Here is a 21440-nt window from a genome sequence, read left to right as displayed (position 1 = left end):
GATTTCAAAAACGTTCCAACAGAGAAATAATAAATGTTTCGTTTGATGACTACAAACGGAAATAAAATGATTTTTTTCTTTGACGGACAACGAAAAACCTCCAACCCTCTGATCCAAACTAGAACATTGTGGTTCCTCTTCAGGTTTTTCTCTTTTTTGCGGAGGATCAATAAATAACTTATTGGTGTTTTACCATCACCACCAGGTATGAAGAGCTTTAGCCTTTGAGTTTCACCACAGCAGCAACTGAAACACCCAGGAGAAGAAGATCAGCTTGTTGTTATGAGTATAAAGGAGGCTGGTGATGAAAATCTATTTATTTATGTCACATGGACTTATATCAACTTTTACACATTTTCTTTTCATATATTTATTATTGTTTTCTTCTTTAGATATTAGGTTGACTTAGAATGATTCCAAATAACGTACAGGAATAACCTGGTGCTGTTACATGTCAATCATCAGGGAGGGCCACTGGGGGGCCAATCAGATGACAGGGGGGGCACTGGCCCCCTTGGCCCCCCCTCTGGCTCCGCCACTGCTCATGCATGAAGCTGCGCACAACAAAGTTACGTCCCATATTTTACACACAAGTCGGCTTGAATAAAAATGAACTTTGTGTAAATATAAACATTTTATCTCTGGGTGAAAATGTGCAGCAGAAACAAACTTTCTGTGGACAACATGAACACTGAAGTCTGACCAGTTATTCAGACCCAGAAGCACCAAACCTGATTTTAACATCTTGTTTAAACGATGAACTGAACCACGTTTATCCTCAGACTATAAGCTACAATAAATAAATACTGAAAACCTCAGTAGGACGTGAAGCTCAGGAAATGCGTCTGTGGGTCGTTTCATCCTGACTGACGGGAGGAAACGGGCTGATCAGCTGATTCACTCCAAGCTGCTGGTTGAACAACCAACAGGTTGATCAGCAGCTGGTCCAGGTGCGTCTGCAGCCACAGGAAGCAGCAGCTGGTCCAGGTGAGCAGCTTCCTGTGGAGCTCAGATGGAGGATCCAGAGGGAGGATTGATCACTGATCAGATTGATCTGATGGTTTATTGGTGATTAGCTTCATCCAGACTGATCCTCCTGGGTCTGAGCAGAACTTGGAGCAGGAGCCGGGCGGTACCGGTACCGGTCCAGCTGCAGCCTCCCGCTCTGTGAATGAGCCTTATGGACATGAAGCATCTTTATTCTGTAACTTATTAACAAACGTCCAGTTTCCCCCAGAGGCCCTCTGACTCTCTGTCTGCCCTGCTGAAGGTTTGCTGCTGTTCTAACAGGCGTTTGCAGGATCTTTATGTTTTATTTTCTTTAAAATGTGTTTTTATTTCTGAGGTGACATTATGAGCTTTTAAATAAAATATACAATTATTATAAATACTTATGCTGCTGTTAGCCAGGATGGTTGCCATGGTTACTGCTTCACCTGGCGACAGACTTCCAGGTATTTATACTAATTTACATTAATATGTATTTATGGAGGCGGAGCAGCAGCTGTTTCCCGCTGATTAGGGTTAGTAAAGGAAAGGTGCGCCGCACTTTTCAGAACTTTCTGTCCGCAAAGTTTTAGTGTCAAACCTGCGCAGCGTTTTATGCACGAGGCCGCTGGTAACGGAGGGCGGCCATGTTGGAGGGCGGCCATGTTGGATTAGCTTTGGGATGAAGAAGCTGCTGAGTGAGGAAATGAGCATCCAACAGCCATCCAACCTACATCCAACATCAGACATCCAACAGCCATCCAACATCAGACATCCAACAACCATCCAACATCAGACATCCAACAGCCATCCAACATCAGACATCCAACAACCATCCAACATCCATCCAACATCAGACATCCAACCTACATCCAACAACCATCCAACCTACATCCAACAACCATCCAACCTACATCCAACAACCATCCAACATCAGACATCCAACCTACATCCAACAGCCATCCAACCTACATCCAACAACCATCCAACCTACATCCAACAACCATCCAACATCAGACATCCAACCTACATCCAACCTACATCCAACCTACATCCAACAGCCATCCAACCTACATCCAACAACCATCCAACCTACATCCAACAACCATCCAACATCAGACATCCAACCTACATCCAACAGCCATCCAACCTACATCCAACAACCATCCAACCTACATCCAACAACCATCCAACATCAGACATCCAACCTACATCCAACCTACATCCAACCTACATCCAACAGCCATCCAACCTACATCCAACAGCCATCCAACCTACATCCAACAGCCATCCAACCTACATCCAACAACCATCCAACCTACATCCAACAGCCATCCAACATCAGACATCCAACCTACATCCAACCTACATCCAACAACCATCCAACCTACATCCAACAGCCATCCAACCTACATCCAACAACCATCCAACCTACATCCAACAACCATCCAACATCAGACATCCAACCTACATCCAACCTACATCCAACAACCATCCAACCTACATCCAACAGCCATCCAACCTACATCCAACAACCATCCAACATCAGACATCCAACCTACATCCAACCTACATCCAACCTACATCCAACAGCCATCCAACCTACATCCAACAACCATCCAACCTACATCCAACAACCATCCAACATCAGACATCCAACCTACATCCAACAGCCATCCAACCTACATCCAACAGCCATCCAACCTACATCCAACAACCATCCAACCTACATCCAACAACCATCCAACATCAGACATCCAACCTACATCCAACCTACATCCAACAGCCATCCAACCTACATCCAACAGCCATCCAACCTACATCCAACAGCCATCCAACCTACATCCAACAACCATCCAACCTACATCCAACAGCCATCCAACATCAGACATCCAACCTACATCCAACCTACATCCAACAACCATCCAACCTACATCCAACAGCCATCCAACCTACATCCAACAACCATCCAACCTACATCCAACAACCATCCAACATCAGACATCCAACCTACATCCAACCTACATCCAACAACCATCCAACCTACATCCAACAGCCATCCAACCTACATCCAACAACCATCCAACCTACATCCAACAACCATCCAACATCAGACATCCAACCTACATCCAACAACCATCCAACCTACATCCAACAGCCATCCAACCTACATCCAACAACCATCCAACCTACATCCAACAGCCATCCAACATCAGACATCCAACCTACATCCAACAACCATCCAACCTACATCCAACAACCATCCAACATCAGACATCCAACAACCATCCAACATCAGACATCCAACCTACATCCAACAACCATCCAACCTACATCCAACAACCATCCAACCTACATCCAACAGCCATCCAACCTACATCCAACAACCATCCAACCTACATCCAACAACCATCCAACATCAGACATCCAACCTACATCCAACAACCATCCAACCTACATCCAACAGCCATCCAACCTACATCCAACAACCATCCAACCTACATCCAACAGCCATCCAACCTACATCCAACAACCATCCAACCTACATCCAACAACCATCCAACATCAGACATCCAACCTACATCCAACAACCATCCAACCTACATCCAACAGCCATCCAACCTACATCCAACAACCATCCAACCTACATCCAACAGCCATCCAACATCAGACATCCAACCTACATCCAACAACCATCCAACCTACATCCAACAGCCATCCAACATCAGACATCCAACAACCATCCAACATCAGACATCCAACAGCCATCCAACATCAGACATCCAACAACCATCCAACATCAGACATCCAACAGCCATCCAACATCAGACATCCAACAACCATCCAACATCAGACATCCAACAGCCATCCAACATCAGACATCCAACAACCATCCAACATCAGACATCCAACAGCCATCCAACATCAGACATCCAACAACCATCCAACATCAGACATCCAACAGCCATCCAACATCAGACATCCAACAACCATCCAACATCAGACATCCAACAACCATCCAACATCAGACATCCAACAGCCATCCAACATCAGACATCCAACAACCATCCAACATCAGACATCCAACAACCATCCAACATCAGACATCCAACAGCCATCCAACATCAGACATCCAACCACCATCCAACAACCATCCAACATCAGACATCCAACCTACATCCAACAACCATCCAACCTACATCCAACAGCCATCCAACCTACATCCAACAACCATCCAACCTACATCCAACAGCCATCCAACATCAGACATCCAACCTACATCCAACAACCATCCAACCTACATCCAACAGCCATCCAACATCAGACATCCAACAACCATCCAACATCAGACATCCAACAGCCATCCAACATCAGACATCCAACAACCATCCAACATCAGACATCCAACAGCCATCCAACATCAGACATCCAACAACCATCCAACATCAGACATCCAACAGCCATCCAACATCAGACATCCAACAACCATCCAACATCAGACATCCAACAGCCATCCAACATCAGACATCCAACAACCATCCAACATCAGACATCCAACAGCCATCCAACATCAGACATCCAACAACCATCCAACCACCATCCAACAACCATCCAACATCAGACATCCAACAGCCATCCAACATCAGACATCCAACAACCATCCAACATCAGACATCCAACAACCATCCAACATCAGACATCCAACAGCCATCCAACATCAGACATCCAACAACCATCCAACATCAGACATCCAACAGCCATCCAACATCAGACATCCAACAACCATCCAACCACCATCCAACAACCATCCAACATGAGCCTGAGTCAGTGGATCTTGGTATGAACCGGTTCTGGTTCTTTTATTTGGGTTTCTGCAGCCATTACATCACAGGTTCTGATGGTTCTGGTTCCAGTATGAACAGAACCTGTCAGGACACTCACTGATGGGTTCTAAACTCAGACCCGGTTCCTGAACGGTTCTGCAGTTTGCAGCGGTCAGCCAGGTGGATCAGAACCAGAACCAGCTGTTTGAGGCCAAGATCCTGTTGTTACCGGGCAACAGCAGGTTGGTTCTGGTTCTGAGGGACTTGGATGAGAGCGTCAGTCTCTAAGCTCAGAGTGGACCGATCCCTGAGGAGGAACCGGGCCTGTTCCAGAACCTTTGGAACGTTTTCATATTAAAGATATTTACAGATTATTGGTTTCAGATTTTGACATGAATTTAAATGTTGTTACATATTTCCACCAGCAGGGGGAGCGTCAGTGAAAGCAGAGCTGCTTGGACAGGCCTGAAGGGGGCGCTGCTGTTTTGCTAAAACACTTCACAGAAACTTCAAATGTTGTGACCGATGATCCGCGGATCGACCCGCTTTCATAAAAATAGCACCTGATCCAAGGATGAGCGGAACCGGGTCGGTCCAGTGGGAGTTCTACGGAGGCCCTGAAGGGTCACTCAGAGTTTTGTTTGCAAGCTGAGGAGCTTTTCCCAACTAAGGTTCCCAAGACAAACTTCACAGTTCCAGGAAAGGTCCGTTTTGTTCTGGACCTATGGACAGAACCCGGACGGATCCGGATCGTCTCTTCAGGACTTTTGCTCACCACCTCTGGATTTTCCCCGGCCTGGACAGGAGGGATACCGCCGATGTTCTGGAGACGGCTCCACTTTCAGGATCGGTCCGGTTCTCCCGGGTTTTCTTGCAGCTGAACCGATGAAGTTCCTGAACGGGAAGAATCGGTTCTGGTGCCTATCGTCATGTTGGGAACGGGAACATCCGGGTTGGAAGGAGGAACAGCTGCTGGAGATGAATCCAGATCTGGTGATCAAAGGCCAAACGGGTCAGAGGGAACATTAGTTGGGAAACCTGGAAGAACCTCCTGAGTGTGGCCCTTCAGGGGTCCCGTAGTCCATCAAGAAGGAGAAAGCGCCTCCTTCTGGTGACATCAAGTCCTGTGGTCTCCTCTCCGGCCACGACCTTCGACCTCCTCATTGGATGTGCGTCAGACACAGGTTCTCGCACTCCTCCTGCGTCTCGAAGCGGTTAGCGTTACCGTCGCAGCCGCCGTACCAGAACCGGGCGCACTCGTTCTGAACGGTGTCGAAGAACCACATCATGGCGTAGTCCTGGCAGCCGCCGGGGTCCTGGCGCTGGAGGCAGGCGTCTGCACGGAGAGAAGAAGAAGAACGACACCTGACTGGAGGAATGGAAGATCAACGGTTCTGCAGAGGCCACCAGGAACGATCCATCAGGACGTCTACACACCCGCTAAAGCTAAAGCTAAAGCTAAGCTAAAGCTAAGCTACTGAACCTTTTCCACCTGCAGCTCTGACGGATCACCTGGAGGCTGAGGAGTGAGTGATCACCTTTAGAGAAGACCGTGATCTTCGGCTGCAGCCTCTTGTTGGGATCTGAGAGGGAAAACGGATCAGGACAGGTCAGATCTACAGGAAACAAACATCCACAGAAACCTGAGCTCAGATTCATGCAGACGTCAGGAAACCATGTCAACATGTCAGGGTTCCTGTCAGGTTCTTTGCATCCTGACTTTTCTCCAGGATTCCTGGAGAATCCTGGTCGACTCCAGGATTCCTGAGTCGATCAGCTTCTGGTTGTTTCTCAGCCAAGCTGAGCTTTTACCATAAACCATCTGCCACATAAAGTTGTTTGAATTTCAACAACAGCCTGAATACCAGAGTGATGTCTCAACGCCACAAACGGCAAAAAGACGTTTAACTTTTAACACAGTGAAGAATTTTTGGCTCACTGAAAGTCTCCATTTCTGACATTGTTTTATGCCTCAGTAGCAGATAATCGGGCCGCTACAATCACTGCTAACAGTTTAGCCGTTAGCAGCTAATGTAGCAGAGCAACTAGCATACCAGCGCCGAAATGCTAATACCGTAATTTTTCTCTCAAACATCGTCGACGTCAGACTGGCTGATGGAACAACAAATGCTAAACTATGAAAACATTATGGGATCATCTGCATGTATTTGGTGAATGTTGGAAACCTGGGATTGAACTAAAGTGGACAGGGCCGTGCAGAGACCTCTGGAGGGGCAGGGGCTCGGAGTTACAGGGGCTCAGAGTTACAGGGGCACATTGAACAAGAATCGCCGAACACCAGCGTAGCAACAAGCCATGGAATATTTAATCAGCTCAAACTGCATCACTGCCATCGTGACAATGCAAAGGTAGTTTATTTCCCCAACAGGTTTGTTGCTGTTTCCTGGAGGCTGAGCTGAAGCTGCTAGACCAGAGGAGAGAAGGTCAAAGGTCATGAAGCTATGAAATGAGCAAAATGCTGCTATTTTCCTAATTAAGCCCTAATAATATCTATTTAAGCTCCAGAGCAACTTGACCGTTTTATAGACCGAAAGGCTCAGAGGGGTTAACTCTACATCCGTTTTCTATGTTGGCACCTCAGATCTAGAATTATTAGGCTGAGATATCAAGGCAAAGAAAACTCAGTAGCTGCTGGTAGGGGCCTCCAGGAGCCTCTAGACATCCAGGGGCCTCCAGGAGCCTCCAGACATCCAGGGGCCTCCAGGAGCCTCCAGACATCCAGGGGCCTCCAGACATCCAGGGGCCTTCAGACATCCAGGGGCCTCTAGACATCCAGGGGCCTCCAGACATCCAGGGGCCTTCAGACATCCAGGGGCCTCCAGACATCCAGGGGCCTCCAGACATCCAGGGGCCTCCAGACATCCAGGGGCCTCCAGGGCCCCTCCAGACATCCAGGGGCCCCTCTAGACATCCAGGGGCCCCTCCAGACATCCAGGGGCCTCCAGACCTCCAGGGGCCGCTCCAGACATCCAGGAGCCTCCAGACATCCAGGGGCCTCCAGGGCCCCTCCAGACATCCAGGAGCCTCCAGACATCCAGGGGCCCCTCCAGACATCCAGGGGCCTCCAGACATCCAGGGGCCCCTCCAGACATCCAGGGGCCTCCAGACATCCAGGGGCCTCCAGGGCCCCTCCAGACATCCAGGAGCCTCCAGACATCCAGGGGCCCCTCCAGACATCCAGGGGCCTCCAGACATCCAGGGGCCCCTCCAGACATCCAGGGGCCTCCAGACATCCAGGGGCCTCCAGACATCCAGGGGCCTCCAGGGCCCCTCCAGACATCCAGGGGCCCTCCAGACATCCAGGGGCCCCTCCAGACATCCAGGGGCCCCTCCAGACATCCAGGGGCCCCTCTAGACATCCAGGGGCCCCTCCAGACATCCAGGGGCCTCCAGGGCCCCTCCAGACATCCAGGGGCCCTCCAGACATCCAGGGGCCCCTCTAGACATCCAGGGGCCCCTCCAGACATCCAGGGTCCTCCAGACATCCAGGGGCCCCTCTAGACATCCAGGGGCCCCTCCAGACATCCAGGGGCCTCCAGACATCCAGGGGGCCCTCTAGACATCCAGGGGCCTCCAGGGCCCCTCCAGACATCCAGGGGCCCTCCAGACATCCAGGGCCCCTCCAGACATCCAGGGGCCTCTAGACATCCAGGGGCCTCCAGGGCCCCTCCAGACATCCAGGGGCCTCTAGACATCCAGGGGCCTCCAGACATCCAGGGGCCTCCAGACATCCAGGGGCCTCCAGGGCCCCTCCAGACATCCAGGGGCCCTCCAGACATCCAGGGTCCTCCAGACATCCAGGGGCCCCTCTAGACATCCAGGGGCCCCTCCAGACATCCAGGGGCCTCCAGACATCCAGGGGCCCCTCTAGACATCCAGGGGCCTCCAGGGCCCCTCCAGACATCCAGGGCCCCTCTAGACATCCAGGGGCCTCCAGGGCCCCTCCAGACATCCAGGGGCCCTCCAGACATCCAGGGGCCCCTCCAGACATCCAGGGGCCCCTCCAGACATCCAGGGGCCCCCAGACATCCAGGGGCCCCTCCAGACATTCAGGGGCCCCTCCAGACATCCAGGGGCCTCCAGACATCCAGGGGCCTCCAGACATCCAGGGGCCTCCAGACATCCAGGGGCCTCCAGGGCCCCTCCAGACATCCAGGGGCCCTCCAGACATCCAGTGTCCTCCAGACATCCAGGGGCCCCTCTAGACATCCAGGGGCCCCTCCAGACATCCAGGGGCCTCCAGACATCCAGGGGCCCCTCTAGACATCCAGGGGCCTCCAGGGCCCCTCCAGACATCCAGGGCCCCTCTAGACATCCAGGGGCCTCCAGGGCCCCTCCAGACATCCAGGGCCCCTCCAGACATCCAGGGGCCCCTCCAGACATCCAGGGGCCCCTCCAGACATCCAGGGGCCCCCAGACATCCAGGGGCCCCTCCAGACATTCAGGGGCCCCTCCAGACATCCAGGGGCCTCCAGACATCCAGGGGCCCCTCCAGACATCCAGGGGCCCCCAGACATCCAGGGGCCCCTCCAGACATCCAGGGGCCCCTCTAGACATCCAGGGGCCCCTCCAGACATCCAGGGGCCCCCAGACATCCAGGGGCCCCTCTAGACATCCAGGGGCCTCCAGGGCCCCTCCAGACATCCAGGGGCCCTCCAGACATCCAGGGCCCCTCCAGACATCCAGGGGCCTCTAGACATCCAGGGGCCTCCAGGGCCCCTCCAGACATCCAGGGGCCTCTAGACATCCAGGGGCCTCCAGGGCCCCTCCAGACATCCAGGGGCCTCTAGACATCCAGGGGCCTCCAGGGCCCCTCCAGACATCCAGGGGCCCCTCTAGACATCCAGGGGCCCCTGTGCCCTGATGCTTTTAGAACTGCTACAATATTTTGTTTTGTGGGTCCAATTGGGCCGAATCTCCTTTAACAGCTGAGGTTCTGCAGTAACTTCTAGCAGCAGCAGCAGCAGCTTTAACCCGCCTGGTGGAACGTTGAGGAGAAGCAGAGCGAGCAGAGAGTGGTGGTACCACCTGGTACCAGGTGGAACCCGGTGGTACCAGGTGGTACCACCCAGTACCACCTGGTACCACCACTCTCTGCTCGCTCTGCTTCTCCTCAACGTTCCACCAGGTGCAGGTGGAACCGGGTGGTACTGGTAGGTACCGGGTGGTACCAGGTGGTACTGGTAGGTACCAGGTGGTACTGGTAGGTACCGGGTGGTACCAGGTGGTACTGGTAGGTACCAGGTGGTACTGGTAGGTACTGGGTGGTACTGGGTGGTACCGGGTGGTACCAGGTGGTACTGGTAGGTACCGGGTGGTACCAGGTGGAACCGGGTGGTACCAGGTGGTACTGGGTGGTACCAGGTGGAACCAGGTGGAACCGGGTGGTACTGGGTGGTACCAGGTGGTACCAGGTGGTACTGGGTGGTACCAGGTGGTACCGGGTGGTACTGGGTGGTACCAGGTGGTACTGGGTGGTACTGGGTGGTACCGGGTGGTACCGGGTGGTACTGGGTGGTACTGGGTGGAACCGGGTGGTACCAGGTGGTACTGGGTGGTACCAGGTGGTACTGGGTGGTACTGGGTGGTACCAGGTGGTACCGGGTGGTACTGGGTGGTACCAGGTGGTACTGGGTGGTACTGGGTGGAACCGGGTGGTACCAGGTGGTACCAGGTGGTACTGGGTGGTACTGGGTGGTACCGGGTGGTACCGGGTGGTACCAGGTGGTACCAGGTGGAACCGGGTGGTACTGGGTGGAACCGGGTGGTACCAGGTGGTACTGGGTGGTACCAGGTGGTACCAGGTGGAACCAGGTGGAACCGGGTGGTACTGGGTGGAACCGGGTGGTACTGGGTGGTACCAGGTGGTACCAGGTGGTACTGGGTGGTACTGGGTGGTACCAGGTGGTACCGGGTGGTACTGGGTGGTACCAGGTGGTACTGGGTGGTACTGGGTGGTACTGGGTGGAACCGGGTGGTACCGGGTGGTACCAGGTGGTACTGGGTGGTACCAGGTGGTACCGGGTGGTACTGGGTGGTACCAGGTGGTACTGGGTGGTACTGGGTGGTACCGGGTGGTACCAGGTGGTACCAGGTGGTACTGGGTGGTACCAGGTGGTACCGGGTGGTACTGGGTGGTACCAGGTGGTACTGGGTGGTACTGGGTGGTACCAGGTGGTACCAGGTGGTACTGGGTGGTACTGGGTGGTACCAGGTGGTACTGGGTGGTACCAGGTGGTACTGGGTGGTACTGGGTGGAACCGGGTGGTACCAGGTGGTACTGGTAGGTACCAGGTGGTACTGGTAGGTACTGGGTGGTACTGGGTGGTACCGGGTGGTACCAGGTGGTACTGGTAGGTACCGGGTGGTACCAGGTGGAACCGGGTGGTACTGGGTGGAACCGGGTGGTACCAGGTGGTACTGGGTGGTACCAGGTGGTACCAGGTGGAACCAGGTGGAACCGGGTGGTACTGGGTGGTACCAGGTGGTACCAGGTGGTACTGGGTGGTACCAGGTGGTACTGGGTGGTACCAGGTGGTACCGGGTGGTACTGGGTGGTACCAGGTGGTACTGGGTGGTACTGGGTGGTACTGGGTGGAACCGGGTGGTACCGGGTGGTACTGGGTGGTACTGGGTGGAACCGGGTGGTACCAGGTGGTACTGGGTGGTACCAGGTGGTACTGGGTGGTACTGGGTGGTACCAGGTGGTACCGGGTGGTACTGGGTGGTACCAGGTGGTACTGGGTGGTACTGGGTGGTACCGGGTGGTACCAGGTGGTACCAGGTGGTACTGGGTGGTACCGGGTGGTACCGGGTGGTACTGGGTGGTACCAGGTGGTACTGGGTGGTACTGGGTGGTACTGGGTGGTACCAGGTGGTACTGGGTGGTACTGGGTGGTACCAGGTGGTACCAGGTGGTACCAGGTGGTACCAGGTGGTACCAGGTGGTACCAGGTGGTACCAGGTGGTACCAGGTGGAACCAGGTGGTACCACCTGGTACCACCTGGTACCACCTGGTTCCACCTGGTACCACCTGGTACCACCCAGTACCACCCAGTACCACCTGGTACCACCTGGTACTGGGTGGTACCAGGTGGTACTGGGTGGTACCAGGTGGTACCAGGTGGAACCAGGTGGTACCGGGTGGTACCAGGTGGTACCAGGTGGTACCAGGTGGTACTGGGTGGTACCAGGTGGTACCAGGTGGTACTGGGTGGTACCAGGTGGTACCAGGTGGTACCACCTGGTACCACCTGGTACCACCCAGTACCACCCAGTACCACCTGGTACCACCTGGTACTGGGTGGTACCAGGTGGTACTGGGTGGTACCAGGTGGTACCAGGTGGAACCAGGTGGTACCAGGTGGTACCAGGTGGTACCAGGTGGTACCAGGTGGTACTGGGTGGTACCAGGTGGTACCAGGTGGTACTGGGTGGTACTGGGTGGTACCAGGTGGTACCAGGTGGTACTGGGTGGTACCAGGTGGTACCAGGTGGAACCAGGTGGTACCGGGTCTTTGAGGTGCGTACTGCGACGTGGTGACAGTCTCAGCACCGTCTTACATCAAGATGTTTATTCTGTCTGTCGGTGGTACCGGTACTCCTGTAGTGGACCGGGCTTTCAGCAGCCTGATGAAGTTACAGTCAGAAGTTTTCTCTGCAGCAGAACCGGTTCTGCACGGGGAAGCACTGCAACCCTGTGGTGTAACTCGGTACAACACCACAATAAACTGAATGATGTTAAACTAAAACATTACAATGAGATCAATCATAACTCATTTCATCAAATCCCTACATGTTGGATAAATAAGCAATTAGAGACGAAACCTTGAGTCTATAAAATACAAGAAAAGTCTAAATAATCAGAAATCTCAACAAGAACTGAGGTCCAGCTGAGGACGTCCCCGGCTCTTCCTGAGGAGGGCGCCACTGAGTTGCCCCCAGAAGGGAGCGGTGGAGAGCTGGGTTTTCCAGCCAGGCCAGCACCGGGTCAGAAGGATAAAATGCCATCAGCCTGACCCTGACCCCTGACCCCCTCCAGCAGTTAGAGGAAGAAGGATGAAAAATATACCCGACCCGTAAAACAGAACCTGCTGAGGAACCCATGAAGTTCTGGTACCTGGTGGCTGTTTGGAAAGTTACAAAGTGAAACAGCAACAATCTGGGAGATTCAGCCTGTCATAACGAACCAGGGTCATATTTTCACCATGATAATCATTCATTCATAAATGTCATTTTTCAAACTAAAACTCGATTTTAACTGAAATATTTAGCTAGAAAAGGCTTAGCTTGCTAGCTAAGCTTGTTAGCTTAGCTAAGATAGCTAGCTGCTAGCGACAAGCAGAATATTTAGTTTAGAAATTAAAGATTTAGTTTGGAGCTAAATATTTAGTGAGCAAACAAGATATTTATCTCCAAATGAACATTTTGTTTTCAAACATAATACATTGCTGGCCAGCTAGATATTGTGCTAACAACTTAGCTAAATAACTGGGAACCTAAATATTTATCCTGAAAGCTGAACTTGGTCCAGCTCAACATTTAATTTGGATAAATGAATATTTAGCAACCAGCGGCTCCCTTCCTGAAGCCGGTCCCGTCGGAGCGGAGACACGCGGCCGAGAGCGGGCCGGTGGCGGGACTTACTCTGGACGCCACACGTCCGGAAACATTCGCGCTCCGAGCTAAAGCGGTTGGCGTTGCCGCCACAGCCGCCGAACCAGAAGGGGGCGCAAGCAGCGACGGTTCTGTCAAAGAACCACCGCTGGACAGAGACGGTACACTGGGACCCGAAATCAACATCCAGCTGACAGCAGGCTGCAAGCAGAACACACACATTTACTGACCACACACACACACACATTTACTGACCACACACACACAGACACACACACATTTACTGACCACACACACACACACACACACACACACACATTTACTGACCACACACACACACACATTTACTGACCACACACACACATTTACTGACCACACACACGCACATTTACTGACCACACACACACACACATTTACTGACCACACACACACATTTACTGACCACACACACACACACATTTACTGACCACACACACACACACATTTACTGACCACACACACACATTTACTGACCACACACACGCACATTTACTGACCACACACACACACACACACATTTACTGACCACACACACACACACATTTACTGACCACACACACACACACACACATTTACTGACCACACACACGCACATTTACTGACCACACACACACGCACATTTACTGACCACACACACACATTTACTGACCACACACACACACACACACATTTACTGACCACACACACGCACATTTACTGACCACACACACACATTTACTGACCACACACACACACATTTACTGACCACACACACACATTTACTGACCACACACACACACACACACACACATTTACTGACCACACACACACACACACACACACACACATTTACTGACCACACACACACGGAGCTGAACACCATGACAGCAGGAGGACATTACGAGGACACCATGAGGACAGCATGAGGACAGTCTGCTGTCCAGGAGACGTCAGTCTGATCTGCAGCAGCGCCTGGACCCGGCGGCTGCAGGTCCCGGTTCTGAAGGATTGGACTGTCCTACCGTCCAGGTCCGCTCCCAGCTCCACCGTCTGACTGTCTCCTCTGCCCGGAGTCAGGATGACGTCCAGCAGGTCCGTCTGGGTCTGTGTGCCGGTCTGCTCCTGGAACCCCTGCTGCCCGGCGCCGCCCACCGCCCTGCAGACAGCAGCAACATGTGGGGTCAGCACCGGCACCGGCACCTCGTCTCGGGGCGCCGGGTCCAGCTGTCCTATCTGGTGTGTCAGGGAGCTGATTGGTCGACCAGCTCCCTGCGGACCAATCAGCAGTTCAGCTGATGGTCAGTGTGAAATGTTTTCTGAACGACTACAGGAGGCTCAGCTTTGACTAGGACAGGCTGGTCCGTGTTTCTGCAGGTTCTCACTCTGTGAAGGCGGTTTGTCCTCCTTCTGGGTCGGCCAGATCCTCACAGTTGACAGAAGCGGCAGGAGACCCGACGAGTCCCTCTGCAACACATGATGGGAACCGCGGTTAAGGCTCCTGCTGCAGCAGCGCGGCGGCGTGTCCAGCTGGGCTCTTACTGTTGAGAGCGGACAGGAAGACCCTGAAGAAGCGCAGGACGTAGCCGCGCTCCTCGGCCTGCAGCCGGCGGACGTGGACCAGGTGCTGCCGGACCGGGAGGCCGGCCAGCTCCTCCACCTGCGTCTGGTCGTAGCGTCCGCCCACCGCCACCACGAACACGGCCACGCCGTCGCAGCGGGCCCTGAGGGCGGCGCGGCGCAGCGCGGCGGCGCCGTCCGTCCGGGCCGCCACCACGGCCAGCAGCGCCCTCTTCCTGCGCGGCTGGCCGGCCTGCGGCGGCAGCGCCTCCTTCAGGGCCACGTCCAGCGTGCGGCCCAGCGCCGAGGAGCCGCTCTGCTGCCGCGCCGCCAGCAGGTGGGTCTTCATCCCGTCCAGGTTCTGGTAGGTCTGCGGGCCGAACTCCAGCCTGTCGCCCTGCAGCGCCGCCACCCGGGCCTGGGCGCCGGGCCGGCGGGGCTGAGCGCTGACGGCCAGCTGCTCCACCACTGAGGCCAGCAGCTGCTGGGCGCCGGCGTATTGGTCCGCCTGGACCTCCCTGGAGCCGTCCAGAACCAGAGCCAGGTCCAGTTCGGCCTGCAGGGGGCCCGGCGGGTCCAGGATGAAGGAGCAGTCTGAGGAGCGTCTGCAGGGGTCTGCAGGGACGGAGCAGAAAACCAGATGTAGAATTCAGATGGACGCTGGAGAAGTCCCGGTCCGGTCCGGTCCGGTCCGGTCCGGTCCGGTTCTCATGGTCACTGTGACCCGATGAATCCGGATCAGGAACTTCACAGGTTTACTTCTCTGGAACCAGCAAGGTTCTGTTGTACCGTAGCAGATTGCGCAGCTCCTGATCCTCCTCAGGTCCGACTCCAGGTTCTCCTGCCTCGTCAGCAGCGTGAAGATGGAGCTGCCCGAATCGTCGACCTGCCAGGAAACAGCCACTTCGTCTGACGGATCGCTCCAACGTGCAACATGTGATCGGTCCGGTCACCACAGCGACGCGTCGCTGAGCCTCACCTCCACGGCGTTCCGAATCCCAGGAGCTCTGGTCAGAGAAACGACGGCCGGGACGACGTTCATGGCGCGGAACTCCATCACCGCCGTCAGGACGTCGCCCACGTCCTCCGAACGGCCGGCAGAGAAGAAGACCGCCACCTTCCTCAGCAGCGTTCCGGCCCGCACGCGCTTGAAGACGTTGTGGCCCACGAAGCGCATGGCGGCGCCGAGCTGCGGCTTGTTGGACGTCCTCTCCAGGGCGATGTTCTGCACCGCCTCCCTCAGCTGGGCCTTCTGCCGGTAGTCCTGGAAGCGGATCAGGTACTTGGTGTAGCTGCTGAATCCCACCACGGCGACGCGGGCGCCTCGCGGACAGTTGCTCTCCGCCACATCGACGGCGTCCAGCAGCGACAGCAGGGCGGAGCGCTGCCTCTCGAAGGCGGCCGGCGTCACGCCGTCCGACATGTCCAGGCCGAAGACCAGCTCTGTGGGGAAGGCCGGGCAGCCTGCCTCACCTGGAAACCAACGAAGAAGAGAATAACGGCTCACTGCGAAGGTTTGGCTCAGAAATCATTTATCTAATTCAGACTGAAGAACATTATTATTATTATTCTGATTCTTCTTCTTCTGTTGGCCGACAGACGTGACCATGCAGCACGAAAACTGAGCACATCCTCTGAATCGACAAACTGGATCAAATGTTCAGAACGAGGCGACTGGGCTGCAGCGCCGCCATCTGGGTCGGTGCGGAAACGTACCGGAGGAACACGCTGTGAGGAGAGGAGACACGGTCAGACACCTGCTGCAGGTTCTGCAGGTTCTGAAGGTTCTGAACTCACCACAGTTGTCCCGGATGTAGGTGATCAGCTGACACTCCTGACAGACAGACAGACAGACAGACAGACAGACAGACAGACAGACACAGACAGACAGACAGACAGACAGACAGACAGACAGACAGACAGACAGACAGACAGACAGACAGACAGACAGACAGACAGACAGACAGACAGACAGACAGACAGACAGACAGACAGGTCAGCAGCTGCAGATCTGGACAGGTGAGACTTTCTCAGGTAAACTTACAGACAGAGAACGAAAGCCAGGCGGACCTCTGGATCCCTGCAGAGAGAGTCACCACTTCATTCATCCGTCCCTCATGTTTTCATCTTGTCCATTTGGACCCGGTTCTTCCGGGTCACTCACCCTGTGTCCGGAATGTCCCGACTCTCCAGGCGTTCCCGGCGCTCCGGTCCGGCCCGCGTTGCCCTGCAGGAACCCAAACACACACACCGGAGTCACACACACCCGGCCGAGGGAGAAGGGCGGTTCTGAATCCAACCGGGCCAGAACTCACCGCTCGGCCTCGGTTCCCCTTGCGACCCGGTTCTCCCTTGGTCCCCTGCAGCCCGTCCTCGCCCTGCAGGAAGAGACGCGATGGTTGACAGGAAGTGGCGGCTGCAGGAACTCTGAGAAAATAAAAGCTTCGACTCGGAGCAAACAGCCAGTCACCACGATCGGATCGGACCGGACCGGACCGGATCGGACCGGACCGGACGACTCTGTTTGGACCCGACTAACAGGCTCAGCACAGCAGCTGGAGGATAAGCAAGCCAGACCCGACCAGAACCAACAGGAACTGACAGGAACTGGGCCAGGGGAAAAATGTTGAGGTGGCTCCACAAAAAAAGTTCTTGTGGTGGCCATCTTGGTAGGCACCGTAACCAACTACCATGGCAGTTACTATGACAACAATAAACAAGCCACAGACTCAGAACGAGCTCTTTCCTAGCTTATAACCTAAATGAGTTCATTACAAATATTACTGGAGTTCAGTGATATTTACTACAATAAATAAATATCACTGAACTAGCAGCATTAGCTTAGCTAAAAGCGCGGCTATAGGCTATATTAGCGGTAGACATTGAGCGCTAATGCCGTGGCTTTTAACCTTGTGAATAATTCTCCAGAGCAGCCGAGTCCTCGCAGAGGGTTGGGATAAACGTCCAAACGGTGAGCCTGAGTCGGTCTGAGTGACAGGAGGCGATCGGCGCCACGGTTAGCTTCAGAGATCCAGTAGCGCTAGGCGGCTAGCGGTGTGACTGCTGCGCTACAAACTCTTGGTCAGGATCAATTCGCTCAGCGCAGCAGAGGCTTCCAGGCTGACTTATTGAAAAGATGAAGTGTTTCTTTTTTTATTTTTAAACAAAAACAAGCAACGCTTAGCCTGGCTGGGGCCAAGTAGAGCCTGGCGGCCCACCAGGCTGATGAAGCTCTGAAGGAATCGCAGCAGGAGAAATTTGTTCCGAAAGCAAAACTTTCAGAAAACAAAGAAAAGTTTTGAAGCAGCAGCTGTCGGTTCAATTATTGATCAGATATTCTCAGTTACTATCAAACCAAGAATTTTCTCTTTGGAAAAGTTTTGGACGCAATTTCTCTCCGTAGGTGTCAGGGTGGTTCTGGTCCATACGGCCCGGTTCTGCTGCCTGGTTGCTGGTTTGGTACCAGAACCGTTCAGCGGGTCGCCTCCAACAGCAGGCGGAGGTTTTTACCTCAGCACCAGATCACAGCGTACGCCGCGTCAACCTGACCTGGTTTCCATGGAAACGGACTCACCGTCAGGCCGGGGTAACCGGGGAAACCAGGATCTCCCTGTTCAGACACAGACAGCCAATCAAAACGCAGAAACTCAGAGGACAGCAGAGCGACCTGAGATCGGCTTTACCTTGGCACCGCTGGGACCCGCAGGTCCGATCCCGTCTCTGCCGTCCGGTCCCTGAAACAGAGCGCTGACCCGTCAGAACCAGAACCACAACCAGAACCAGAACCTGCTGTGTCATACCGGAGCTCCTCGGGGTCCCTGCGGTCCTGGAACTCCAGGACCTCCTGGATCTCCTGGTTGGCCCTGAACACAACACCTGGGTTAGTTCTGACCCGGCCCGGGTCCGACCAGAACATGGCCGGAACCAGAGAAGGCCGACGCTCACCTTGGGTCCGACCGCTCCGCGCCGCCCCACCAGCCCGGCCTCTCCCACCGGCCCCGCCGCGCCCTGCAGGTAACCACGGCAACAGAGTCAGGCCAGGCGGCGCTCTGAGGTCGCAGCGACCCTGAACGCATCACGGAGCCTCAAACGTTTCAGAACCAGCTGTTTTGTTCTGGGATTATTGTGGGATTATTCTGGGATTATTCTGGGATTATTGTGGGATTATTCTGGGATGATGCGTTTCAGGATTTCCTCCTCGTTTTCATCAGCAACAGAAATAACTTGATGAAAGTGAAAATATTAGAAAGCGATCAGAAACTGATGCAGCTTCAGTTTTTATCTGGACACGGAATCAATGATGTCAAACTCTGATCAATAAAATCTAATAATCAGATCGATCAGCTGATCAGATTCCAGAGTTTCACCAGATTGAAATCATATTTCTAGTTTTACATCTGACTTCCATTTTGTTTGTGAACCTGAAATAAATTGAAAGTATAAATCAATAATCCATAAATAGACATTAGACTCCGTTACAAATGTCTCTTAGCTAACAACGTAGCTTAGCTTGTAAAATTAGCCAAAGGACACTGAAGTAATTAGTTTAACAAATATATTTAAATGGTGATTTAAATCATTGAACATGATGGACAACGTCCACTAGGTGGCAGTAGAGCTCAACCACTGATGGAGACACAAGGATGGATCTGAAATGAGTCTTTTGACCCCACAGTTGCTGTCTGGCGACCCCCCGCAGGGACCCGACCCCCAGTTTGAGAACCCCGGTCCTGGTGAAGCTCCTTCCTGGTCCAGACAGCTGGACTGAAAGCGTCAGAGAGCCGTGGTTCTGGTTCTGTTCAGCCTTATGGTCGGCTGCTGCAGGAACCGCCGTAAGCTTCTGCCCCCTGCTGGTCATATAAACCTCCATCAGTGGTCGGCATGGCGACAGAAATCTGCAGCTGCTTCTTGCAGTCGGAACGTGAAACACCTGCAGCTAATAAACTGTTTACCTCCAGGACTAAAGGATAAACAGGCGCGTCAAACAGACGAGCTGCATGTTCATCATCAACACGCAGCAGGAAGATGGCGGCCGATCGCTGCCAGATGTGAGTCAGCCAGCAGAAAAACACAAATATAAACACAACGAGACGCTGAGGCCCGGCTGGGTCAGAGGGTTTACACTGGAGGCTTCTACTTCTGGCCACCTTTTCCACGACCTCTACCGTATTTTTACTATCGAGCCAATTTCACGCCGATTTCCTCAATTTCTGGAGATCCGCGGATATTTACGTACCTTTTACCTCGGAGCGGAATCCCTGACCAGGCGGGAAAACCCTGACCAGGCCGGAAAACCTTGACCAGGCCGGAAAACCCTGACCAGGCCAGAAAACCCTGACCAGGCGGGAAAACCCTGACCAGGCGGGAAAACCCTGACCAGGCCGGAAAACCCTGACCAGGCGGGGAAACCCTGACCAGGAGGGGAAACTCTGACCAGGCCGGAAAACCCTGACCAGGCCGGAAAACCCTGACCAGGCCGGAAAACCCTGACCAGGCGGGAAAACCCTGACCAGGCGGGAAAACCCTGACCAGGCGGGGAAACCCTGACCAGGCCGGAAAACCCTGACCAGGCGGGGAAACCCTGACCAGGCGGGGAAACCCTGACCAGGCGGGAAAACCCTGACCAGGCCGGAAAACCCTGACCAGGCCGGAAAACCCTGACCAGGCGGGAAAACCCTGACCAGGCGGGGAAACCCTGACCAGGCGGGGAAACCCTGACCAGGAGGGGAAACCCTGACCAGGCGGGAAAACAAACACGTGTTGTTGCTCACTGCTAACTACAACATGAGCTACGCTAATCACAAGCGGCATCCCTGCTGATGCTAAAGCACTACACCAACACAATAATTAGCAGAAGCTAATGCGCTATGCTAATAATGCTAAATTCAGCCAACAATTTATGTATTTCATAAATATATTTAATAAACTGCGCTGGTCGTTTTATTTGGAACAGAAAACAGCGAATGTGAGGAGAGGAAACGGACCTGAATTCAGCCACTTCAAAATAAGAGCATGAATATAAATGTTCAGCTACTTGAAGGATTCTTGTATTGATAAAATGTTAATGAAGCAGCAGAATAAATTAGCGCGTTAGCTTCTGCTAAGCTAGTGGAAGCTAAGCGCGCTAGATGTTTTCAATCTCAGCTAACGCGCTACGCTAGCCGTGCTACGCTAAAGCTAGCCGTGCTATGCTAAAGCTAGCCGTGCTACGCTTGCTCCTTCTAGATGAAGGTGAGAGAAACTGTTGCAGCTGACCTGAGGTCCGGTCAGGCCCGGCACTCCTGTGGGTCCGGACGGGCCCTGGACGCCGCGGGGCCCCTGCAGGGACACGAGACAGAACGCCGTCACTCAGCCTGGTGCCGCCCAGAACCACCGCGGTCCAGAACCACCGAGGTCCAGAACCACCGAGGTCCAGA

General features: G+C 53.8%; 1 protein-coding gene across 9 annotated transcripts in view; it reads right to left on the bottom strand.

The window, feature by feature from the left end:
* Positions 1-4820: 4820 nt before the first annotated feature.
* col6a4a (collagen, type VI, alpha 4a) overlaps positions 4821-21440 on the bottom strand; it is a 56828-nt gene continuing 40208 nt past the window's right edge. For 7 of the 9 annotated variants that reach the window (XM_081597577.1, XM_081597575.1, XM_081597583.1 and 4 more), the window contains 17 exons: positions 21280-21342; positions 18970-19032; positions 18825-18887; positions 18708-18758; positions 18599-18634; positions 17340-17402; positions 17189-17251; positions 17069-17104; positions 16741-16858; positions 16004-16497; positions 15814-15910; positions 15007-15639; positions 14850-14931; positions 14490-14623; positions 13480-13650; positions 6350-6394; positions 4821-6147 (listed from right to left, as the gene is read on the bottom strand). In XM_081597577.1, the coding sequence (XP_081453703.1) occupies positions 5972-6147; positions 6350-6394; positions 13480-13650; positions 14490-14623; positions 14850-14931; positions 15007-15639; positions 15814-15910; positions 16004-16497; positions 16741-16858; positions 17069-17104; positions 17189-17251; positions 17340-17402; positions 18599-18634; positions 18708-18758; positions 18825-18887; positions 18970-19032; positions 21280-21342 (2388 nt within the window). In that variant the 3' untranslated portion in view covers positions 4821-5971. The remainder of the gene's footprint in view (positions 6148-6349; positions 6395-13479; positions 13651-14489; positions 14624-14849; positions 14932-15006; positions 15640-15813; positions 15911-16003; positions 16498-16740; positions 16859-17068; positions 17105-17188; positions 17252-17339; positions 17403-18598; positions 18635-18707; positions 18759-18824; positions 18888-18969; positions 19033-21279; positions 21343-21440) is intronic. The other 2 variants (XM_081597581.1, XM_081597582.1) reach the window with 2 other exon arrangements.

The sequence above is a fragment of the Poecilia reticulata genome, chromosome 16 (assembly GCF_904066995.2).
Source record: "Poecilia reticulata chromosome 16, P_reticulata-male-v2, whole genome shotgun sequence".
NCBI lineage: Eukaryota > Metazoa > Chordata > Actinopteri > Cyprinodontiformes > Poeciliidae > Poecilia > Poecilia reticulata.
This window is presented reverse-complemented; position numbering and strand designations above follow the sequence as displayed.